A 19,010-nucleotide genomic window follows, 5' to 3' on the forward strand; every position below is an offset into this window, starting at 1 on the left:
CATGACATCACAACACCTTAACCTCTAACAGGAAAGGCGAGCAGACCAGGATCACGGCTGATTGGTCGAACACACTGTCCATCTTTTTAACTGGAAGGAAATGCTTTCCTGTGTTGACTGCGTCTCTACCATTAGAGAATATGTTGCCACAGTTTGGGAAATACATCCTGGTGTTTTCTTTTGTTAACTTAAATTAAATTAAATTAAGCCTTTACTTCCTGTTAAAAAGACGGACATTGTTTAAGTCCGATCAGGGACGATTTTTGTCGACCGCAGGTCAAAATGTGTTTTCTGGTTCCTTTTCTTGCTTTGCACTTCAGGGCCACCGTAGATCTGTGAACTTAGTGTTGAACGTTTGTGTACACAACTCAACTCCACCGAAAGCAGGTCATAAAATAAAACAAAGTAAACTCAGATCTTTCACGTGTCAGAAGGAGGGCGTCGCTGAACTTTAACAGTTATTCCTGATTAATCACATTTTTAATCCCATGTTTAAAAATTCCTTCTTCTAATTTAAAAAAAACAAAACTGAGGCTTCTATTCTCAGCCTCCAGCAGAGAGCACTTTACTCACTGTTAACTTTTATTTTGAAATACAGTTAGGAGTTTCCTGTAGATGGAAGGTCAGGATGTTGGTTTAAGCACAGATTCAGTTCAGAGTAATAATCTGGAATTAGTTAGTTTGTCCATCTGTGTTCTAACACTTATCCAGCCGGGTCGCGGGGACAGCAGTCTCAGCAGAGACACCCGGACGTCCCTCGCTCCAGACACTTCCTCCAGCTGTTCCAGAGGGACCCCGAGGCGTTCCCAGGCCAGCCGAGAGTCTCTGTCCTGGGTCTCCCCCGAGGCCTCCTCCAGAGGTCGAACAGTTCAACATGTTTCATAATCAGACACAATAATCTGAGTGTGAGAGACTGTTTAACAAAGATCACGACGACAGTCAAGAAGATCTCAGAGCTTCATAAACATCTGATCAGATAAAAACACAACAAAGAAGAAGAACAAAGAGAAACAGACGATAATCTTACCTTTGTGTGTCGGACTCAGAGACTTATGAGCTGCTCTCTGATTGGAGGATGAAGTCAGACCGAGGTTTCTGATCAACCTGTTCGACTCGTCTGATGTCATCTCTCAGGTGCGGAGGCTGAAGGCGGAGTCAGTGCAGCACAGGGCGAGCGGAGGCTCTCTCTCTCTTTACTTACAGCCACAAACACTCGACTTGTTTGGACGTATTTTCATGGACTCATTCATCTTGATAATTTGTTGTTAATTACATTTTTCAAAAATAGTTACGTTTTTTCTTTAATTAGTAAAAAAAATCCTGATGTGGCGCCCAACTAAAGGCGTTAAGATTGTTTTCTAGTTTATGAATAAAGACACAATACTCAATATTTGTATTTTTTTATTAAATTAAAACAAACAACAATTACATGAATATCACCACCTTTATTCTAAGAACCAGAAAATACCATATTTGGACAAGAGGGCGGGGCTGGAGAGGGTAGCTTCTCTCCGGCCCCGCCCTCTTTTCCAAATATGGTCACCTCCACAGACAAAATATTTTCTGTTCTTAAAATAGATAGAACAAACTGGAAGCTCTCTGATTGGTTGTTTCAAACGGTGACCAAAGCGGCCCCCAATGTCCTCCTGGTGGCAGTTAGAGGAACTGCAGGAGCTCATGTTTATTGTCCAGAGCTGGTCATGTGTTAAGTGGGCGGAGCTTTAGGGCTCAGGGGCAGTACTCGTAATCTCCCTCGTCCAGCTGGTAGATGTTTTCCACGGCTGATCCTCGTCTGTGGAGCTGCAGCGTGGACGAGGTCGGATTGTTGACCTGCTGCTGAGGCCTGAAACACAGAAACAAACTCACTTTAACTTTAAGGTCCAATCAGAGCGCTGCTCTCTTCCTCTTGTGATCAGAAAGGTTTACAGACCGATGCAGAGCTGGCTAAACACTGAAGCTACAGTGGCCACCACATGGTGACCTGTGTGAGAGGAGGGGGCGGAGCCAGCTCTCTGTGATGATTAGAGTTTAGACTGCAGTACACATTTTAAACACTAGGGGGCAGAGCTACAAACTGCTCCTTTAAATAACTCTGTATTCCTGAAGGATCTCCAGGGAACTGAAGTGAAGTGAAAACGGTTTATATTAACACTAATATAAATATTATATATTAACACTGTAAAGTCTGTATTTCTGTTTGACTGCAGCTCCTCGTCTTTAAGCTGCAGGAGGTCTGATGTATCTAAACTGTGGTTACCACTTCATGATAAACATCGTGTGGTTATATAAACGCTTTGACATATTTACGCCTTGAGATGTGCGGTTCTCTCGGCTGCAGTCCGAACACCTGAGCGCTCGCTGAATGTCACTTTACCGTCATCACCACGACAGGAAACCTCAGCGGTTTCCCTTCATCGCTCTCCAGCTGTGAAACGTTCGGCTCCTGGTGAATAGAAACCTGCAGCCAACAATCAGTCTCTGAGACATTCGAACAAATATTCAATCATCGATGTTACTTTGAGTTATTCATCTTTTCATAAAAAAGACATCAGAGTGAATTTGTTGACTCGGCTAGGACAGTTAGCCTAGCTTAGCATAAAGACTAGGAGCCTGACGATACGGACAATTTGACCGGGTCCTCCCTGTTTTCGAACTTCGTGTCCCGAATCCCCACAAATACCTATAAAACCATAACACGTCCCGGTTTTGAACATTTGGCATCGTCATTGGCTGGTTGACCTTTGACCCGTGACAATGTTTTTTTATTGGTTAAAACAGCAGCAGCCTCTGCAGCGTTTGTGTTTTAATTTAACCTTCAAGTATACAGGAAAACTCCCACTGAGGTTAAATTTAAATTAATGTTCAAGTCCTGCAGAAGTTACAGTCACAACATACAGACAGACATTAAAATGATCAAACGAGGTCAAAGCCATTAAATCTATAAAAAACAGAAGTAGAGGAGGTCGTCTGTTAGCTTGGATTTAAAGGTGTTTAAAGAAACATTGACACTGACTGACATATTCACAGATCAGTGTTGTCAGGATTGTTTTGGTTGGTTAAAACCAGGACGCGTTCGTGTGAACAGGAGTTTAATAAACGGGACGTCTCAGTCACCTGGACGTGTGGACATGCTACGCTCGTTAGCTTAATTCCGGCGTGTTTTAATAGCTTCCCAGTTGTAGGTCTTGTGAGTCTCCCATCTATCGTTATTAAACTTTCTGATCTCGCTCTAAAGGATAAACTGCCTCTCTGAAGTTTCATCAGATTTGAGTCACATATTGTGGAGGATTCGAGGAGCATCAGCAGGTCGCGTGGTGGAAAGGTTGAATGAATCAAGCGTTTTCCTCTGAAAGCAGAGTTTCTGTTCTCGCTGAGGTTTGAGCAGTTTCAGTCTGAATTCACCGACGCTGCGCTGAACAGCGTCAAACACGTCAGAAACAAGACTTGTGGACTGTTGGTGGTCTCAGACCCCCCCGGGGTGAATCTGTCGACTCATCGAGTGTGTGCTGAGTCATGATCTCCCTCAAACACTTCTCTCATCGGAGAAAGACGAGAAGGAGAAGTTCACGTCTGTTTCTCAATCTCAGAGTCACATTATGAAACTTACGTTTTGTTCAGTCGCCTCCATCGTCTCGCTGCAGACACAGAAAGACAGAAATAGACGTTAACCCGGAGCGAAGTTCACCGTGACTCACACAGAGTTTAAAGGTCCAGCTTTAAATAAAAACATGTCCGTTCTTTAAGACAGGGAGCTGAATGAGAGTCACATTAAATCTCAAAGCAGTTTAGAGTCATGGAGAGAAAGGCTGAAAGACTTCTGAATATGAAACTGGGTCACGGTTACAGGATGTTCTTCGTGGGAAATAAACCAGTTCGTCAACATGTGAGGAAAACGCTGTCGAACACGCGTCACGGCCCGAGGACAGATAGAGGATAATGATCAGACAAATGTTTTTTTACAGGGACAGAAAAGATGATCAGTTTGGATCAATACAGAGCGGTTAGTGGACACAGATCAGGAGGGGAGGAAGGACGGAGGACACGGGCAGAGGACACAGGCAGAGGAAGGGCAGAGGAAGGACAGAGGACACAGGCAGAGGAAGGACAGAGGACACGGGCAGAGGAAGGACAGAGGACACGGGCAGAGGAAGGACAGAGGACACAGATCAGGAGGGGAGGAAGGACAGAGGACACGGGCAGAGGAAGGACAGAGGACACAGATCAGGAGGGGAGGAGGGACAGAGGACACGGGCAGAGGAAAGACAGAGGACACGGGCAGAGGAAGGACAGAGGACACGGGCAGAGGAAGGACGGAGGACACGGGCAGAGGATGGACAGAGGACACGGGCAGAGGAAGGACAGAGGACACGGGCAGAGGAAGGACAGAGGACACGGGCAGAGGAAGGGGATCACAGAGCTGCAGAGGGACATGAAGACAGACTTGAATCATCTTGACTGTCGACACTCTTAAAGCTCTTCTTCTTCTTGTTCTGGTTTGAGAAGCTCTTCAGTGTTTTCAGGTGTCTTTGTATGTTTAGCCGAAACACGTCTTTTCGTACGTCACAGATCAAAGCCCCTCTGACTGACTGCAGCGTTCTCAATATGGTAAAAAAAAAAAGGGGGCGGGACATATCCGAGAACAAAGCCGAACGACTGACCAATTACGAGAGAGCAGATCGGCCGACCAATCAGATCAGACTTGGCACATGTGGGGACCCTGAGTGTGAAGGAGTGTGAGAAACACGGACAGATGAGAGAAGCTGCGTGGAGCGACCGCACATGAAAACACTTTATTCAAACATGAGTGATCGTTAATGTGCTTTAAATAACACATAAAATAAATATATGAACCCTTAAAAAGAGCAGAATATGGGACCTTTAAGGACAGTTGTGAGGACAGAAAAGCTCACAGGCGTGCGGACATGTCTGACTTACTGATGAGTATGACTCCGCCTGCTGTTGCCATAGTTACCAGCGCCAACAAAACTAACACCAGAACGAGCATCAGACTGCTGCTCTCCGGCTGTTGTAAAACACACATAAATTAACACACACACACACACACACACACACACACACACACACACACACATTAGCACAAATAAACAGAAAGTTTGATTCTTCATAGACGTACTTTTATAAATCAGTTGATAACAAGGACAGGTTTTGTTAATTTAACCAGATGATTGTCTAAAGCCTCCTCTCACCTCGCCCTTCATGCCGGCCGTGGAGGAAGTCACTGCGCTCGCTGAAGAGGTCAGCTGACCTGCAGAATCAGGAAGTGAAAGCAGATGTTGTGAGTGCAGCTGTGTCAGCGGGATGATGTCATCACGAAGGAAAAACATGCGACCTGACAATCTGTGAGAATTAAGGTGGACTGACGTAAAACAGTGTGTTTGTGTGTGTGTGTGTGTGTGTGTGTGTTACAGCTGTACCTGTCGTGTAGCTGTGTGTTGGTCCTGTCGTCGTCTCCGTGTTTCGAGTTGTTTCTGTTGTCCATTCTTTGTCTGAAAGCGGGCGAGAGAACTGCTTCAGATAGAAGTGATTGTACCCGAGCTAAAAAGCCTCTGCATGTTTCTAATAAGCTCCAACAGCAGAAAGCTGCTCAAACTAGGATCAATGTTGGAGATGAAACATGGAGAGAGGTTAGAACGCAGAAAGCTTTACAGACCCATGCAGAGCTGGCTAAACACTGAAGCTACAGTGTCCACCACATGCAGAGCTGGCTAAACACTGAAGCTACAGTGTCCACCACATGCAGAGCTGGCTAAATACTGAAGCTACAGTGTCCACCACATGCAGAGCTGGCTAAACACTGAAGCTACAGTGTCCACCACATGCAAAGCTGGCTAAACACTGAAGCTACAGTGTCCACCACATGCAGAGCTGGCTAAATACTGAAGCTACAGTGTCCACCACATGCAGAGCTGGCTAAACACTGAAGCTACAGTGTCCACCACATGCAAAGCTGGCTAAACACTGAAGCTACAGTGTCCACCACATGCAGAGCTGGCTAAACACTGAAGCTACAGTGTCCACCACATGCAGAGCTGGCTAAACACTGAAGCTACAGTGTCCACCACATGCAGAGCTGGCTAAACACTGAAGCTACAGTGTCCACCACATGCAGAGCTGGCTAAACACTGAAGCTACAGTGAGGAGGGGGGCGGGGACAGCTCTCTAATGTTATTAATTAAGGTAAGATTTGTCTTGCTCTGATGAAGTAGCAAAATGGATTCATTCATTAGTAAAAAAATATGTAAATTTGGACTGCAGTACCCATTTTAAACACTAGGGGGTCAGAGTTACATATAAGCCGAACAGCTAATGTTTCTCACCTGTGTTTATGGTCAGTTTAAAGTGGTGTTTTTTGTCATTAAACAACCCACTTATGTCGACTCTGCAGCCGTAGTCTCCAGCGTCTGACTGTGTGAGGTTCATGATGGTCAGAGAAACGTCTCCTTCGTCCAGTCGTCCCGACAATCGATACCTGCTTGAAACTTCTGGGATCACTTTGTGTCCGTCTGTAGAGATCAGCTGTTTGTTGCAACCTGATAATGGAATTTGTCCTCGTCCCCAGCACACTGGGCGCGCTCCATTTGCCTTTATGTCGTACCTACAGGTCAGAGTGACGTTCTCACCTTCTCGACCAACAAGGTCGCTGCTGCATTCACTGACTGAGGAGACACAATAAAGCCTGTAAATATCAGCGCTGTGAAAGCAGAAAGATGACAGACTGAAAAAACACAAACTAATCTGTTATGACAGGATTGTTTTTCTCATGGTGGGGGGGGGTAAGGGGGTACTTCTAGACTCATTTGTGGGTCCTCCAGTCTGTTTAATTCTATTTACAGACCGACGGTGGCGCTCGCTTGATGCTAGCTTATCCGACGTCGCTGGGACCAGAAGTACATCACGAGAAACGTAGTTTAGTATGTGGCTAACGGCGTGCTAACCAAGCTGTTGAAGCCAATTTCACCTGTTGGTTGAACTTGGTATTGCAGCGTAATTTGATGCCATTGGTCCCAAAAATACTTTTTCCCATAAGCTAGTATCGGGAATGAGAAATCCTTAAATCAGTGGATACATTTCTTTAAAGGAATATGAACATTAAAATGTGTCAATTACAGATAATGGCGAATTCAGAGATATTTTGTCAACATAAAGAACGCAGATCAGATCCACTGGACGCAGACTCACAGCGTGCTCTTTGGGCCCAGTAACCATGAAAACATTTACACATTCAGAAGTCCAGCATTTATTTTTTTTTGTTTGCTTCATGTGCCACTGAGCAGCTTTTAAACGAATCAATGGAGCTGTATCCTGTCTATACTACATGTCAGGTTAGCATGCTGCATGCCAGGAGTCTCCAACAGGTCGCTTCAGGTTTTCAGTAGCTCAGCTAACGGTTTACAAAAATCAAAAAAACATCGACCCACCATTCATAAATTTGACCCATAAAAACAAGTGTAACATGATCTGTTCACTTGGACATTTATGTGAATTCTAAGTAAAATACTGTGTGGCACAATAACAAGTTTAAAATATGGATGTTCTTTTCTTGGACCTTGTTGTGAATTTGAGATTATTGATTAGCATTGCCTTATAGAAATATCACACATGTACAAACGTGCCTTACAGATGATCATATGTAGGGGGCAGTTTGTTGCTTTCACACAGATTATCTTGTTTTGTTTTTTGGGGTAAAAGAGAAAGAGAGAAGTACAGATGTGAATAGAAATAGAAATGAGAGAAACCCACGATGTCTGAAGAAGTTTCACTCTGAGAGTCACAGCTTCACACACACACACACACACACACACACACACACACACACACACACACACACACACACACACACACTATCAGGGACAGTAATGTTTCAATAAAAACAGTGTCTATAGAAAAAATCTATAGAAAAAAATGAACACAAAACACTTTAAAAAGCAAAATGATGATCTGAATTTTAATGTTTTTACTCTTCTGTCGATTTTCAATGAAACGTCAGAGTGATAGAAAATAAACATTATTGATAGTTAACTTTAGTTGTGACTAAGTGACCGTAAATTAAATGAATAAACCTACCTGAGAGGAGGACGAGGAGCAGAACAGTCTTCATGATGAACTGAGTCACAGTGACTGTCAGCTCGCCACATTCACACGCCACAGTTGATCTGCACGCTATAAAAAGTTAAACGCTGTCGCTTTAAACGCAAAAGCGACAGCTCCAGGTTTTTGTCTGTTCTACATGAGTCTGGTTCTGTTCAGGTTTTCTGTCTGTTCTACATGAGTCTGGTTCTGTTCACGGTTTCTGTCTGTTCTACATGAGTCTGGTTCTGCTCCAGGTTTCTGTTTGTTCTACATGAGTCTGGTTCTGTTCAGGTTTTCTGTCTGTTCTACATGAGTCTGGTTCTGATCCAGGTTTATGCCTGTTCTACATGAGTCTGGTTCTGTTCCAGGTTTCTGTTTGTTCTACATGAGTCTGGTTCTGTTCCAGGTTTCTGTTTGTTCTACATGAGTCTGGTTCTGTTCTAGGTTTTTGTCTGTTCTACATGAGTCTGGTTCTGTTCTAGGTTTTTGTCTGTTCTATATGAGTCTGGTTCTGTTCCAGGTGTCTGCCTGTTCTACACAAGTCTGGTTCTGTTCCAGGTTTCTGTCTGTTCTACATGAGTCTGGTTCTGTTCTAGGTTTCTGCCTGTTCTACATGAGTCTGGTTCTGTTCCAGGTTTCTGTCTGTTCTACATGAGTCTGGTTCTGTTCCAGGTTTCTGACTGTTCTACATGAGTCTGGTTCTGATCCAGGTTTATGCCTGTTCTACATGAGTCTGGTTCTGATCCAGGTTTATGCCTGTTCTACATGAGTCTGGTTCTGGTCCAGGTTTCTGTCTGTTCTACATGAATCTGGTTCCGTTCCAGGTTTCTGTCTGTTCTACATGAGTCTGGTTCTGGTCCAGGTTTCTGTCTGTTCTACATGAATCTGGTTCCGTTCCAGGTTTCTGTCTGTTCTACATGAGTCTGGTTCTGGTCCAGGTTTCTGTCTGTTCTACATGAGTCTGGTTCTGTTCCAGGTTTCTGTCTGTTCTACATGAGTCTGGTTCTGGTCCAGGTTTCTGTCTGTCCTACATGAGTCTGACACTGCCATCTAGTGGATGAACAGTGAACCTGATTGAACAATGAATACTCTTGTAAATATTAGGTTCATAAACAACTTATTAAGCTAACGTTTAGCTAGCTTGTCTAAACCGCTGATTAGATCGATGAAGCGTAACGGTCGTGACGTCAAAATCAACCGACCGCGGTGTAGCTAGCTTGTAGCATAGCGTTAGCTTTTTACTTCTCTCGTCTGCATTAACTCTTCAAACTTCATATAAATGATGTTCATCTGTAACAACTGAACAAAACATCAGAAACGTGTGTTTGACACAGATTATTTTCAGAATCAACCAAAATCCAAAAATTCAATAGCAGAATTTTCATCAGCTTCACCGGCTTAGTTACTTCTGTGTTGGCCTACAAACATACGTCATCACTATTCCAGACTATAACTATTGTTGCCATGGTGATTTCAGATGCTGTTTGTTAGTTTGTACAGGAACAATTAGAACAGAAGAGCCCAGAAGTCTGCAAACAAACAGACAAAATTAAATGATTCAAATTGTATATTTCTGCATGTGTTGTGAAGTGATTACATTTGAGGTTTGAACATGGCGAGCAGACGGTTTCACAGGCCGACAGCTCTTCATTTCCTGTTTGTATCTGCTGCTTCCTGTTTCTGAACCTCGGACTCTGACAGCAGAGCTCTACACTGTAAAAAGTAACACAGAAACACACTCAAACAGGATCCTGTGGCGGGGGCTGCACGCGGGGCGCTCCTCAGCTGGTGGGCTGGTTCAGCGCCTTGCTTAAGGGCACCTCTGCAGTACTCAGGAAGGGAACTCTCACCTCTCCAGCTTGACCAACTTCCTGATTTGAACCGGTGACCCTCCGGTCCCCAACCCAGGTCCCTACAGACCGGTCTCCTACCTGTGCTATGGGTGATGATCATTAGTGTCAGAGCTGCAGACGTCACAACGTCACCTTATGTCATCTCATTGTTTCGACACTTGATGCTCCTCTGCCATCACTTTATTTTAGCACCTTTAGTGTTTGGACACGTTAATGACAACCACTTGAATCTGCATCCTAATGTCTGTTTGTCTGTCTGTTGTTTGACCACAGCTAAATAAATCTTCAGATGTTTTCTGGAGATGTCTTCGTTTAAACCCTTTTACTCGTTGACACAGGTTTTCGTGAGATCTCGAGATAGCGTTGTTTTTTATTTCATTTTCGTCTTTGTTCTGCTGATCAAAACAACTTCAAACTGAAAAAATACTTTGATAAAAACAAACTGAGACTTCTCATCATGACACAATAAAGAGACTCAAATAAATAATTGGACGTTTGGCCCCGCAGGGCTTCCATAGAAAACCTGTAAAGTTCATTCTTTTATTGGAAACATTGGACATTGAGCTCAGTTTGGGCTGATACCAAAAAGAAACGATGAACTTACTTTGAATTTAACAATGTTTCTTATACTTTAATGAACGAGAGCTTTTTTCTCTTAATTAGTAAAAAACACAGATTGTGGTGCCTGAGTAAAGGCGTGAAGCTCGTTCCTAGTTTATGAATAGAGACACAGTACTCACTATTTGTACTATTTTTATTAAATAAAACAAACAAAAGTTACACGGATAAAACCGCTTTTATCGTAAGAACCAGAAATGACCATATTTGGACGAGAGGGCGGCGCTGGAGAGTCACATTATGAAACTTGTGTTCAGTCGCCTCCACCGTCTCGCTGCAGAGACAAAAAGACAGAAATAGACATGAAGCTGGAGGAACGATCACCATGACTGACAGAGTTCAGAAAGAGTCGTAAAGGTCCAACTTTAAATAAAAACATGTCCGTTCTTTAAGACGGGGAGCTGAACGAGAGGGAAACAAGAGAGTCACATTAAATCTCAATCAAAGCAGTTTAGAGTCCTCAAGATGATTCAAGTCCATCTCGCAGGAGTTCATTCGTCCTCTACATGTACACGGCACGCCCTAATACAATTTAAGGTACTACATCGGCTCCATCTCTCTAAGACAGTGGTGTCCAAACTTTTTTTCTTGCGGGCCAAAATTGTGGCGTTAGAATCGCTCACGGGCCACAGGGTTTTTTTGTTTGTTTTTTTTAAATATTGGAAGGAACTTTTTGTATTTTGACCTCTTCAAAAAAATAATGTAAATACACAATAACTAACTGCAGTGGGAAACTGTTGTGTTCTAATATTTTGTAAAGAATAGTCAGGCTTTTATAGGTCTCCCTCGCTAACATGAAAAAGAAAAAAAAGAACGAAATATGCCATCTGATGAGGCCTGGGGCCAAAATCTTCTGATTCTTCGATTTAAAGTCAAGGGCCACAAAAAATCCACTCAAGGGCCACAAATGGCCCCCGGGCCGCACTTTGGACACCCCTGCTCTAAGGCAAGAATGTTTCCTAACCTGAGCCCAATATGTGACAGGTGTACACGGGCTCCACCGACTGTTTACCACATGTTTTGGTCCTGCTCAGAACTTACACAGTTCTGGTCTTTATTTTTTGATACTCTCTCCAAGTCTTCTGGCTGCATGGTCGTGCCCTCTTCTACTGTGGGTATCTTTGGTGTGTTTTCAACTCCAACAGATTTGCATTCTCCTCCTTGTTTTCAGAAGGTCAATGCTTTTTCCTCTTTATTAGCAAGACGTTGAATACGATCCAAATGGAAGGATGCATCTCCTCCATCACACAACCAATAGATCAAAGATATGACGCACAATATTAAGCTGGAAAAAATAAGATGCACCCTCAATGGATCTGCTAATAGATGTTATAAAACCAGGGAACCGTTCTTTAACTATGTGTGGACTTTGTCTGGCCTGGAACTATGAGTCTGCAGCCCTTCAGGTGGTTTTTCAATGTGTATGCATAGAATGCACACGTGTCTTTGTTTTTTTTTGTGCTGTTGTTTGCAGTGCATTAGTTACATTAGTTTTTGTTTTATTGTCCATAATGTTGTACTTCTTTTGTATGTATCAGTATGTTGCTATCTAAAAAATCCTGTGTAAATACAGTGTCAAAAAAAAGAAAAAAAAAGAAAGGTGGCTTGTCCTTTCCGGGTCGGTGGGGAGTCTCGGGGTCTTGTTCACGGGTGAGGGGAGGATGGAGCGTGAGACCGACAGACACTGTGGACGCTGTATCGGTCCGTCGTGGTGAAGAAGGAGTAAAGCTGAAAGAGGAGGCTCTCGATTTACCGGTCGATCTTCATTCCTTCCCTCACCTGTGGTCGGGAGCATTGGGTCATGACCGAGGTGGTTCGGGTATCTGGTCCGGATGCCCCCTGGAAGCCTCCCTTGGGAGGTGTTCTGGGCATAACCCTCCGGAAGGAGGCCGTTGTGAGGACAGAAACACTTACAGGTCTGCGGACACTGCCGATGTCTAACCAACTGGTAAGTATGACTCCGCCTACTGTTGCCATAGTGATCAGCCCGGACAAAACCAACACCAGAACAATTAGACTGCTGCTCTCCTGCTGCTGTGAAACACACATAATTAACACACGCACACACACACACACACACACACACACACACATTAACAAATACGCACACATAAACAGAAAGTTTGATCAAGACTTACTTTTACTTTTATACTGTTATCAGTTGATAACAAGGACGGGTTTTGTTAATTTAACCAGAAGATTAAAATGAAACTGATAACAATGAATGATGGTATAAAGTCTTTATAACAGTCCCATCTCTCCTCACAAAGCTCAGGAGGAGAGATCCTCTCACCTCGTCCTTCATGCCGGCTGTGGAGGAAGTCACTGCGCTCGCTGAAGAGGTCAGCTGACCTGCAGAATCAGGAAGTGAAAGCAGATGCTCTGAGTGCAGGTGTGTCAGCGGGATGATGTCATCACGAAGGAAAAACATGCGACCTGACAATCTGTGAGAATTAAGGTGGACTGACGTAAAACAGTGTGTGTGTGTGTGTGTGTGTGTGTTTGTGTGTGTGTGTGTGTGTGTGTGTGTGTGTGTGTGTGTGTGTGTGTGTGTGTGTGTGTGTGTGTGTGTGTGTTTGTGTGTGTGTGTGTGTGTGTGTGTGTGTGTGTGTGTGTGTGTGTGTGTATGTTACAGCTGTACCTGTCGTGTAGCTGTGTGTTGGTCCTGGCGTCGTCTCCGTGTTTCGAGTTGTTTCTGTTGTCCATTCTTGGTCTGAAAGCGGGCGAGAGAACTGCTTCAGATAGAAGTGATTGTACCCGAGCTAAAAAGCCTCTGCATGTTTCTAATAAGCTCCAGCAGCAGAAAGCTGCTCAAACTAGGATCAATGTTGGAGATGCTTTTGAAACATGGAGAGAGGTTAGAACGCAGAAAGCTTTACAGACCCATGCAGAGCTGGCTAAACACTGAAGCTACAGTGTCCACCACATGCAGAGCTGGCTAAACACTGAAGCTACAGTGTCCACCACATGCAGAGCTGGCTAAACACTGAAGCTACAGTGTCCACCACATGCAGAGCTGGCTAAACACTGAAGCTACAGTGTCCACCACATGCAGAGCTGGCTAAACACTGAAGCTACAGTGTCCACCACATGCTGACCTGTGTGAGCATCCACTCTAGTTTTAAATGAAGATAATATTTGTCTTGCTCTGATGCAGTAGAAAACTATCCAAATAGATTCATTCATTAGTAAAAAAATATGTAAATGTGGACTGCAGTACCCATTTTAAACACTAGGGGGTCAGAGTTACATATAAGCCGAACAGCTAATGTTTCTCACCTGTGTTTATGGTCAGTTTAAAGTGGTGTTTTTTGTCATTAAACAACCCACTTATGTCGACTCTGCAGCCGTAGTCTCCAGCGTCTGACTGTGTGAGGTTCATGATGGTCAGAGAGAAACGTCTCCTTCGTCCAGTCGACCCGACAATCGATATCTGCTTGAAACTTCTGGGATCACTTTGTGTCCGTCTGTAGAGATCAGCTGGTTGTTGCAGCCTGATGGTGGAAGTTGTCCTAGTCCCCAGCAGACTGGGCGCGCTCCATTTGCCTTTATGTCGTACCTACAGGTCAGCGTGACGTTCTCACCTCCTCGACCAACAAGGTCGCTGCTGCATTCACTGACTGAGGAGACACAATAAAGCCTGTAAATATCAGCGCTGTGAAAGCAGAAAGATGACAGACTGAAAAAACACAAACTAATCTGTTATGACAGGATTGTTTTTCTCATGTTAACCTCCACAAGTGTCTCCATGGTTGTGCATGGTCTGGTTCTAAACTGCCTTGTGGGGGGGGGGGGGGGGGGGGGGGGGGGGGGGTAAGGGGGTACTTCTAGACTCATTTGTGGGTCTGTTTAATTCTATTTACAGACCGACGGTGGCGCTCGCTTGATGCTAGCTTATCTGACGTAGCTGGGACCAGAAGTACATCATGTGACCCGTAGTTTAGTATGTGGCTAACGGCGTGCTAACAAGCTGTTGAAGCCAATTTCACCTGTTGGTTGAACTTGGTATTGCAGCGTCATTTGTTGCCATTAGTCCCAAAAACACTTTTTCCCATAAACTAGTATTGGGAATGAGAAATCCTTAAATCAGTGGATACATTTCTTTTAAGGAATATGAACATTAAAATGTGTCCATTACAGATAACGGCGAATTCAGAGATATTTTGTCGACATAAAGAACACAGATCAGATCCACTGGACTCAGAGTCTTCAACAGGTCGCTTCAGGTTTTCAGTAGCTCAGCTAACGGTTTACAGACTGTGTCAAAAATAAAAAATACAGACATACATTCATAAATTTGACCCATAAAAACAAGTGTAACATGATCTGTTCACTTGGACATTTATGTGAATTCTAAGTAAAATACTGTGTGCCACAATAACAAGTTTAAAATATGGATGTTCTTTTCTTGGACCTTGTTGTGAATTTTAGATTATTGATTAGCATTGCCTTATAGAAATATCACACATGTACAAACGTGCCTTACAGATGATCATATGTAGGAGGCAGTTTGTTGCTTTCACACAGATTATCTTGTTTTGTTTTTTTGGGGTAAAAGAGAAAGAGAGAAGTACAGATGTGAATAGAAATAGAAATGAGAGAAACCCACGATGTCTGAAGAAGTTTCACTCTGAGAAAAAGTTCTGTATCATGTCACAGCTTCACACACACACTATCAGGGACAGTAATGTTTAAATAAAAACAGCGTCTATCTATAGAAAAAAATGAACACAAAACACTTTAAAAAGCAAAATCATGACCTGAATTTAAATGTTTTTACTCTTCTGTCGATTTTCAATGAAACGTCAGAGTGATAGAAAATAAACATTATTGATAGTTAACTTCAGCTGTGACTAAGTTAAAGTACCCAACTACTGAGGAGGAGACTTAATGCTAATCTGCTCCTCAATAGTTGGGTACTTTAATGGCAATCACCCTAATCACTCCTGGTTTCACCTTATTGTTTTGGACACTTAATGCTAATCACTGCTCCTTTATGTTGCTGAGCACTTTAATGGCCCAGTCTGCATCCCTGCATTGACTGTTTAATGACTGTACTCACACCTCTGGCACTACCTCAAACAAGGTTCAAGGTTCAAGGTTCAAGGTTGTTTATTGTCAAATATGCTCCATGTTATACATACAGCACAGATGAAATTGCAATCCCCCCCCAACCCCAGTGCAAACCTGCAGTGCAAAAAACACCTCTGTACATGCACATGTAACTAGTTTCTAGAAGGTCAGCACTTTGTTTCTAAGGCTCTTTAACTGTTTACAAGTCTCTTTAATCAGCACATGTTTTTCTCTCCTTCACAGGTTATGTACATTTATGCTATATAGTTTAAGTCTAATGCTAATGCTAACTGCACAGGTTTAACCTGTAGTTATGTTTACTTATTTATCTAAGTGACCGTAAAGTAAATGAATAAATCTACCTGAGAGGAGGACGAGGAGCAGAACAGTCTTCATGATGAACTGAGTCAGCTCGCCACATTCACACACCACAGCCGATCTGTCGTAAAAAGTGAAACGCTGTCGCTTTAAACGTAAAAAAAACCAAAGAGCGGAAACCACAAATACTGTGATCATTATTCCTTCATCATGAGTCTGGTTCTGATCCAGGTGTCTGCCTGTTTGACATGAGTCTGGTTCTGTTCCAGGTGTCTGCCTGTTCTACACAAGTCTGGTTCTGTTCCAGGTTTCTGTCTGTTCTACATGAGTCTGGTTCTGGTCCAGGTTTCTGTCTGTTCTACATGAGTCTGGTTCTGGTGGTAATACTCATCAGCACCTTTACCTTCTTCTATCTAACTCTCACATCCTTCTTTATTTATGAATCCAGATCGTCTGCACAGTTAAAAGCTTTTCTATGAACTCCTCCTCATTTCTCTTTTACTCCTTATCTGACACTGCCCTCTAGTGGATGAACAGTGAACCTGAATGAACAGAGCACAGGTGTTCACTGATGTTTTGTGTTTTGTCAACTTTTATAATGCACTTTTAAAAAAGCAGGTAAAAGACTCAGTGTTGATCCAATGTGGCAGGGGCGAGAAACAACTTCCTATTAGAGACATAAAATGAGGGCCAAACCAAACTCATGATGAACAGCCATCTGCAGAGACTGACCCAGATATCCCACATGACAGTCGGGGGCAGATGATTGGCCGTCGAGACTCAGCGTTCACTTCACGACTGATGCCGGACGGAAAATCGTGGAAACTTCACAATGACTCCTTTGAAGTCCAGAACAGGTCAATACAGCCTGATAGCCCTGTGTGTGTGTGTGTGTGTGTGTGTGTGTGTGTGTGCGTGTGTGCGTGTGTGTGTGTGTGTGACACACATTCACTTGTTCATAAAATATGTAAATCCAATCAACATAATGCAAACAAACAGATAAAAAGAAAAGATTCAAACTGTATATTTCAGTCGGATGTTGTAGCGTTGTGAAGTGATGTCACTTACTGTGGGAACATGGCGAGCAGACAGCAGACGGACAGCTCGTGATTTCCTGTTTGTATCTGCTGCTTCCTGTTTCTGAACCTCGGACTCTGACAGCAGAGCTCTACACTGTAAAAAGTAACATACACACACACACACACACACACACACACACACACACACACACACACACACACACATAGAACTGATTGTACCCGAGCTAAAAAGCCTCTGCATGTTTCTAATAAGCTCCAGCAGCAGAAAGCTGAGCTGGCTAAACACTGAAGCTACAGTGTCCACCACATGCAGAGCTGGCTAAACACTGAAGCTACAGTGTCCACGACATGCAGAGCTGGCTAAACACTGAAGCAACAGTGTCCACCACATGCAGAGCTGGCTAAACACTGAAGCTACAGCGTCCACCACATGCAGAGCTGGCTAAACACTGAAGCTACAGCGTCCACCACATGCTGAGCTGGCTAAACACTGAAGCTACAGTGTCCACCACATGCAGAGCTGGCTAAACACTGAAGCTACAGTGTCCACGACATGCAGAGCTGGCTAAACACTGAATCTACAGCGTCCACCACATGCAGAGCTGGCTAAACACTGAAGCTACAGCGTCCACCACATGCTGAGCTGGCTAAACACTGAAGCTACAGTGTCCACCACATGCAGAGCTGGCTAAACACTGAAGCTACAGCGTCCACCACATGCTGAGCTGGCTAAACACTGAAGCTACAGTGTCCACCACATGCAGAGCTGGCTAAACACTGAAGCTACAGTGTCCACCACATGCAGAGCTGGCTAAACACTGAAGCTACAGTGTCCACCACATGCAGAGCTAGCTAAACACTGAAGCTACAGTGTTCACCACATGCAGAGCTAGCTAAACACTGAAGCTACAGTGTTCACCACATGGTGAGCAGCTGACTGGATGTGATGAAGGCAGGTGAACAGCTGACTGGATGTGATGAAGGCAGGTGAGCAGCTGACTGGATGTGATGAAGGCAGGTGAGCAGCTGACTGGATGTGATGAAGGCAGGTGAACAGCTGACTGGATGTGATGAAGGCAGGTGAACAGCTGACTGGATGTGATGAAGGCAGGTGAAGGTGAGCTCCTCTCTCTCTGCTGCTCGTCACACTGAAACACTGACCACAATCTGAAGTCACCAAAACAAACAATAAATATGCCCGTCCAGCTAGCTAGCTTACCAAGCTAGCTAGCTGGACCCCCCAGGGCTCAGGTGTGTCTTTACCTCCTTGATGGTCGGTGATGGAAATTCCCTCGTTGAAATGGACGCTCCAAAGTGACGCAAGTTGAAATTGACGAGAAATCGCAACGACGGAAATTCGGAAATCGCAATGAAGTCGGAAATGAAATCACACACATCCTTCACACTCACACTCTTGTGTGACTCACCTCGTCTGAAGCGGGGATCGAACCCGGGTGTCCACGTTGCCAGGCGGAGTCCATCACCGCTCGGCCGTCTTCAGCGCTGAAATCTGTGGAGAACCGGAGCGAGGAAGAAGATGAGAGCCAAGCTGAACAAACTTTATTAACATCAATGAAGAGAAACAAAGATGGCCGACTTTATTTAACCAAATCATGTTCACACTGACACCTTCAATCAGCACACACACACACACACACACACACACACACCACACACACACACACACACACACACACACACACACACACACACACACACACACACACACACACACACACACACACACACACACACACACACCTGTTGTCATGTTTACATCTCTACACCTGGTTAGCTCACCTTGAAGACAAACAGGCTTTCAGTCTAAAGGTTGTGGGTTCAAATCCCCCTCAGTCATAGTCCACTTTGATGCTGGTGTGTTTTAGTGACGAGCTGATCAAATGAGTCGTTTCTAAAGACGCTCACAGCTGATTGGCTGCTGATGGTTTTACACTGATCAGCTGTGACTGAATCAACGACTGTCGGCCTCTGAAATATTTCAGGAGACTTTTAGGAC

General features: G+C 44.0%; 2 protein-coding genes across 2 annotated transcripts; both read right to left on the reverse strand.

The window, feature by feature from the left end:
• Positions 1–1,446: 1,446 nt before the first annotated feature.
• On the reverse strand, positions 1,447–16,586 carry LOC306831720 (hepatitis A virus cellular receptor 2 homolog). Its single transcript, XM_079355933.1, has 8 exons — positions 16,357–16,586; positions 8,086–8,181; positions 6,339–6,677; positions 5,436–5,507; positions 5,208–5,266; positions 4,936–5,023; positions 3,608–3,635; positions 1,447–1,843 (listed from the first exon to the last, which is right to left on the reverse strand). The coding sequence occupies exons 2-8, from the start codon at positions 8,117–8,119 to the stop codon at positions 1,729–1,731; spliced, it is 735 nt and encodes a 244-aa protein (XP_079212059.1). The 5' UTR covers positions 8,120–8,181; positions 16,357–16,586; the 3' UTR covers positions 1,447–1,728.
• LOC306831721 (uncharacterized protein) lies at positions 10,681–16,032 on the reverse strand. The gene is made up of 6 exons (XM_079355934.1): positions 15,998–16,032; positions 13,842–14,182; positions 13,204–13,275; positions 12,856–12,914; positions 12,477–12,596; positions 10,681–10,836 (listed from the first exon to the last, which is right to left on the reverse strand). The coding sequence occupies exons 2-6, from the start codon at positions 13,942–13,944 to the stop codon at positions 10,816–10,818; spliced, it is 375 nt and encodes a 124-aa protein (XP_079212060.1). The 5' UTR covers positions 13,945–14,182; positions 15,998–16,032; the 3' UTR covers positions 10,681–10,815.
• Positions 16,587–19,010: the final 2,424 nt, after the last annotated feature.

This window comes from Symphodus melops (assembly GCF_947650265.1).
Source record: "Symphodus melops genome assembly, chromosome: 11".
In the NCBI taxonomy this organism is placed as follows: Eukaryota; Metazoa; Chordata; class Actinopteri; order Labriformes; family Labridae; genus Symphodus; species Symphodus melops.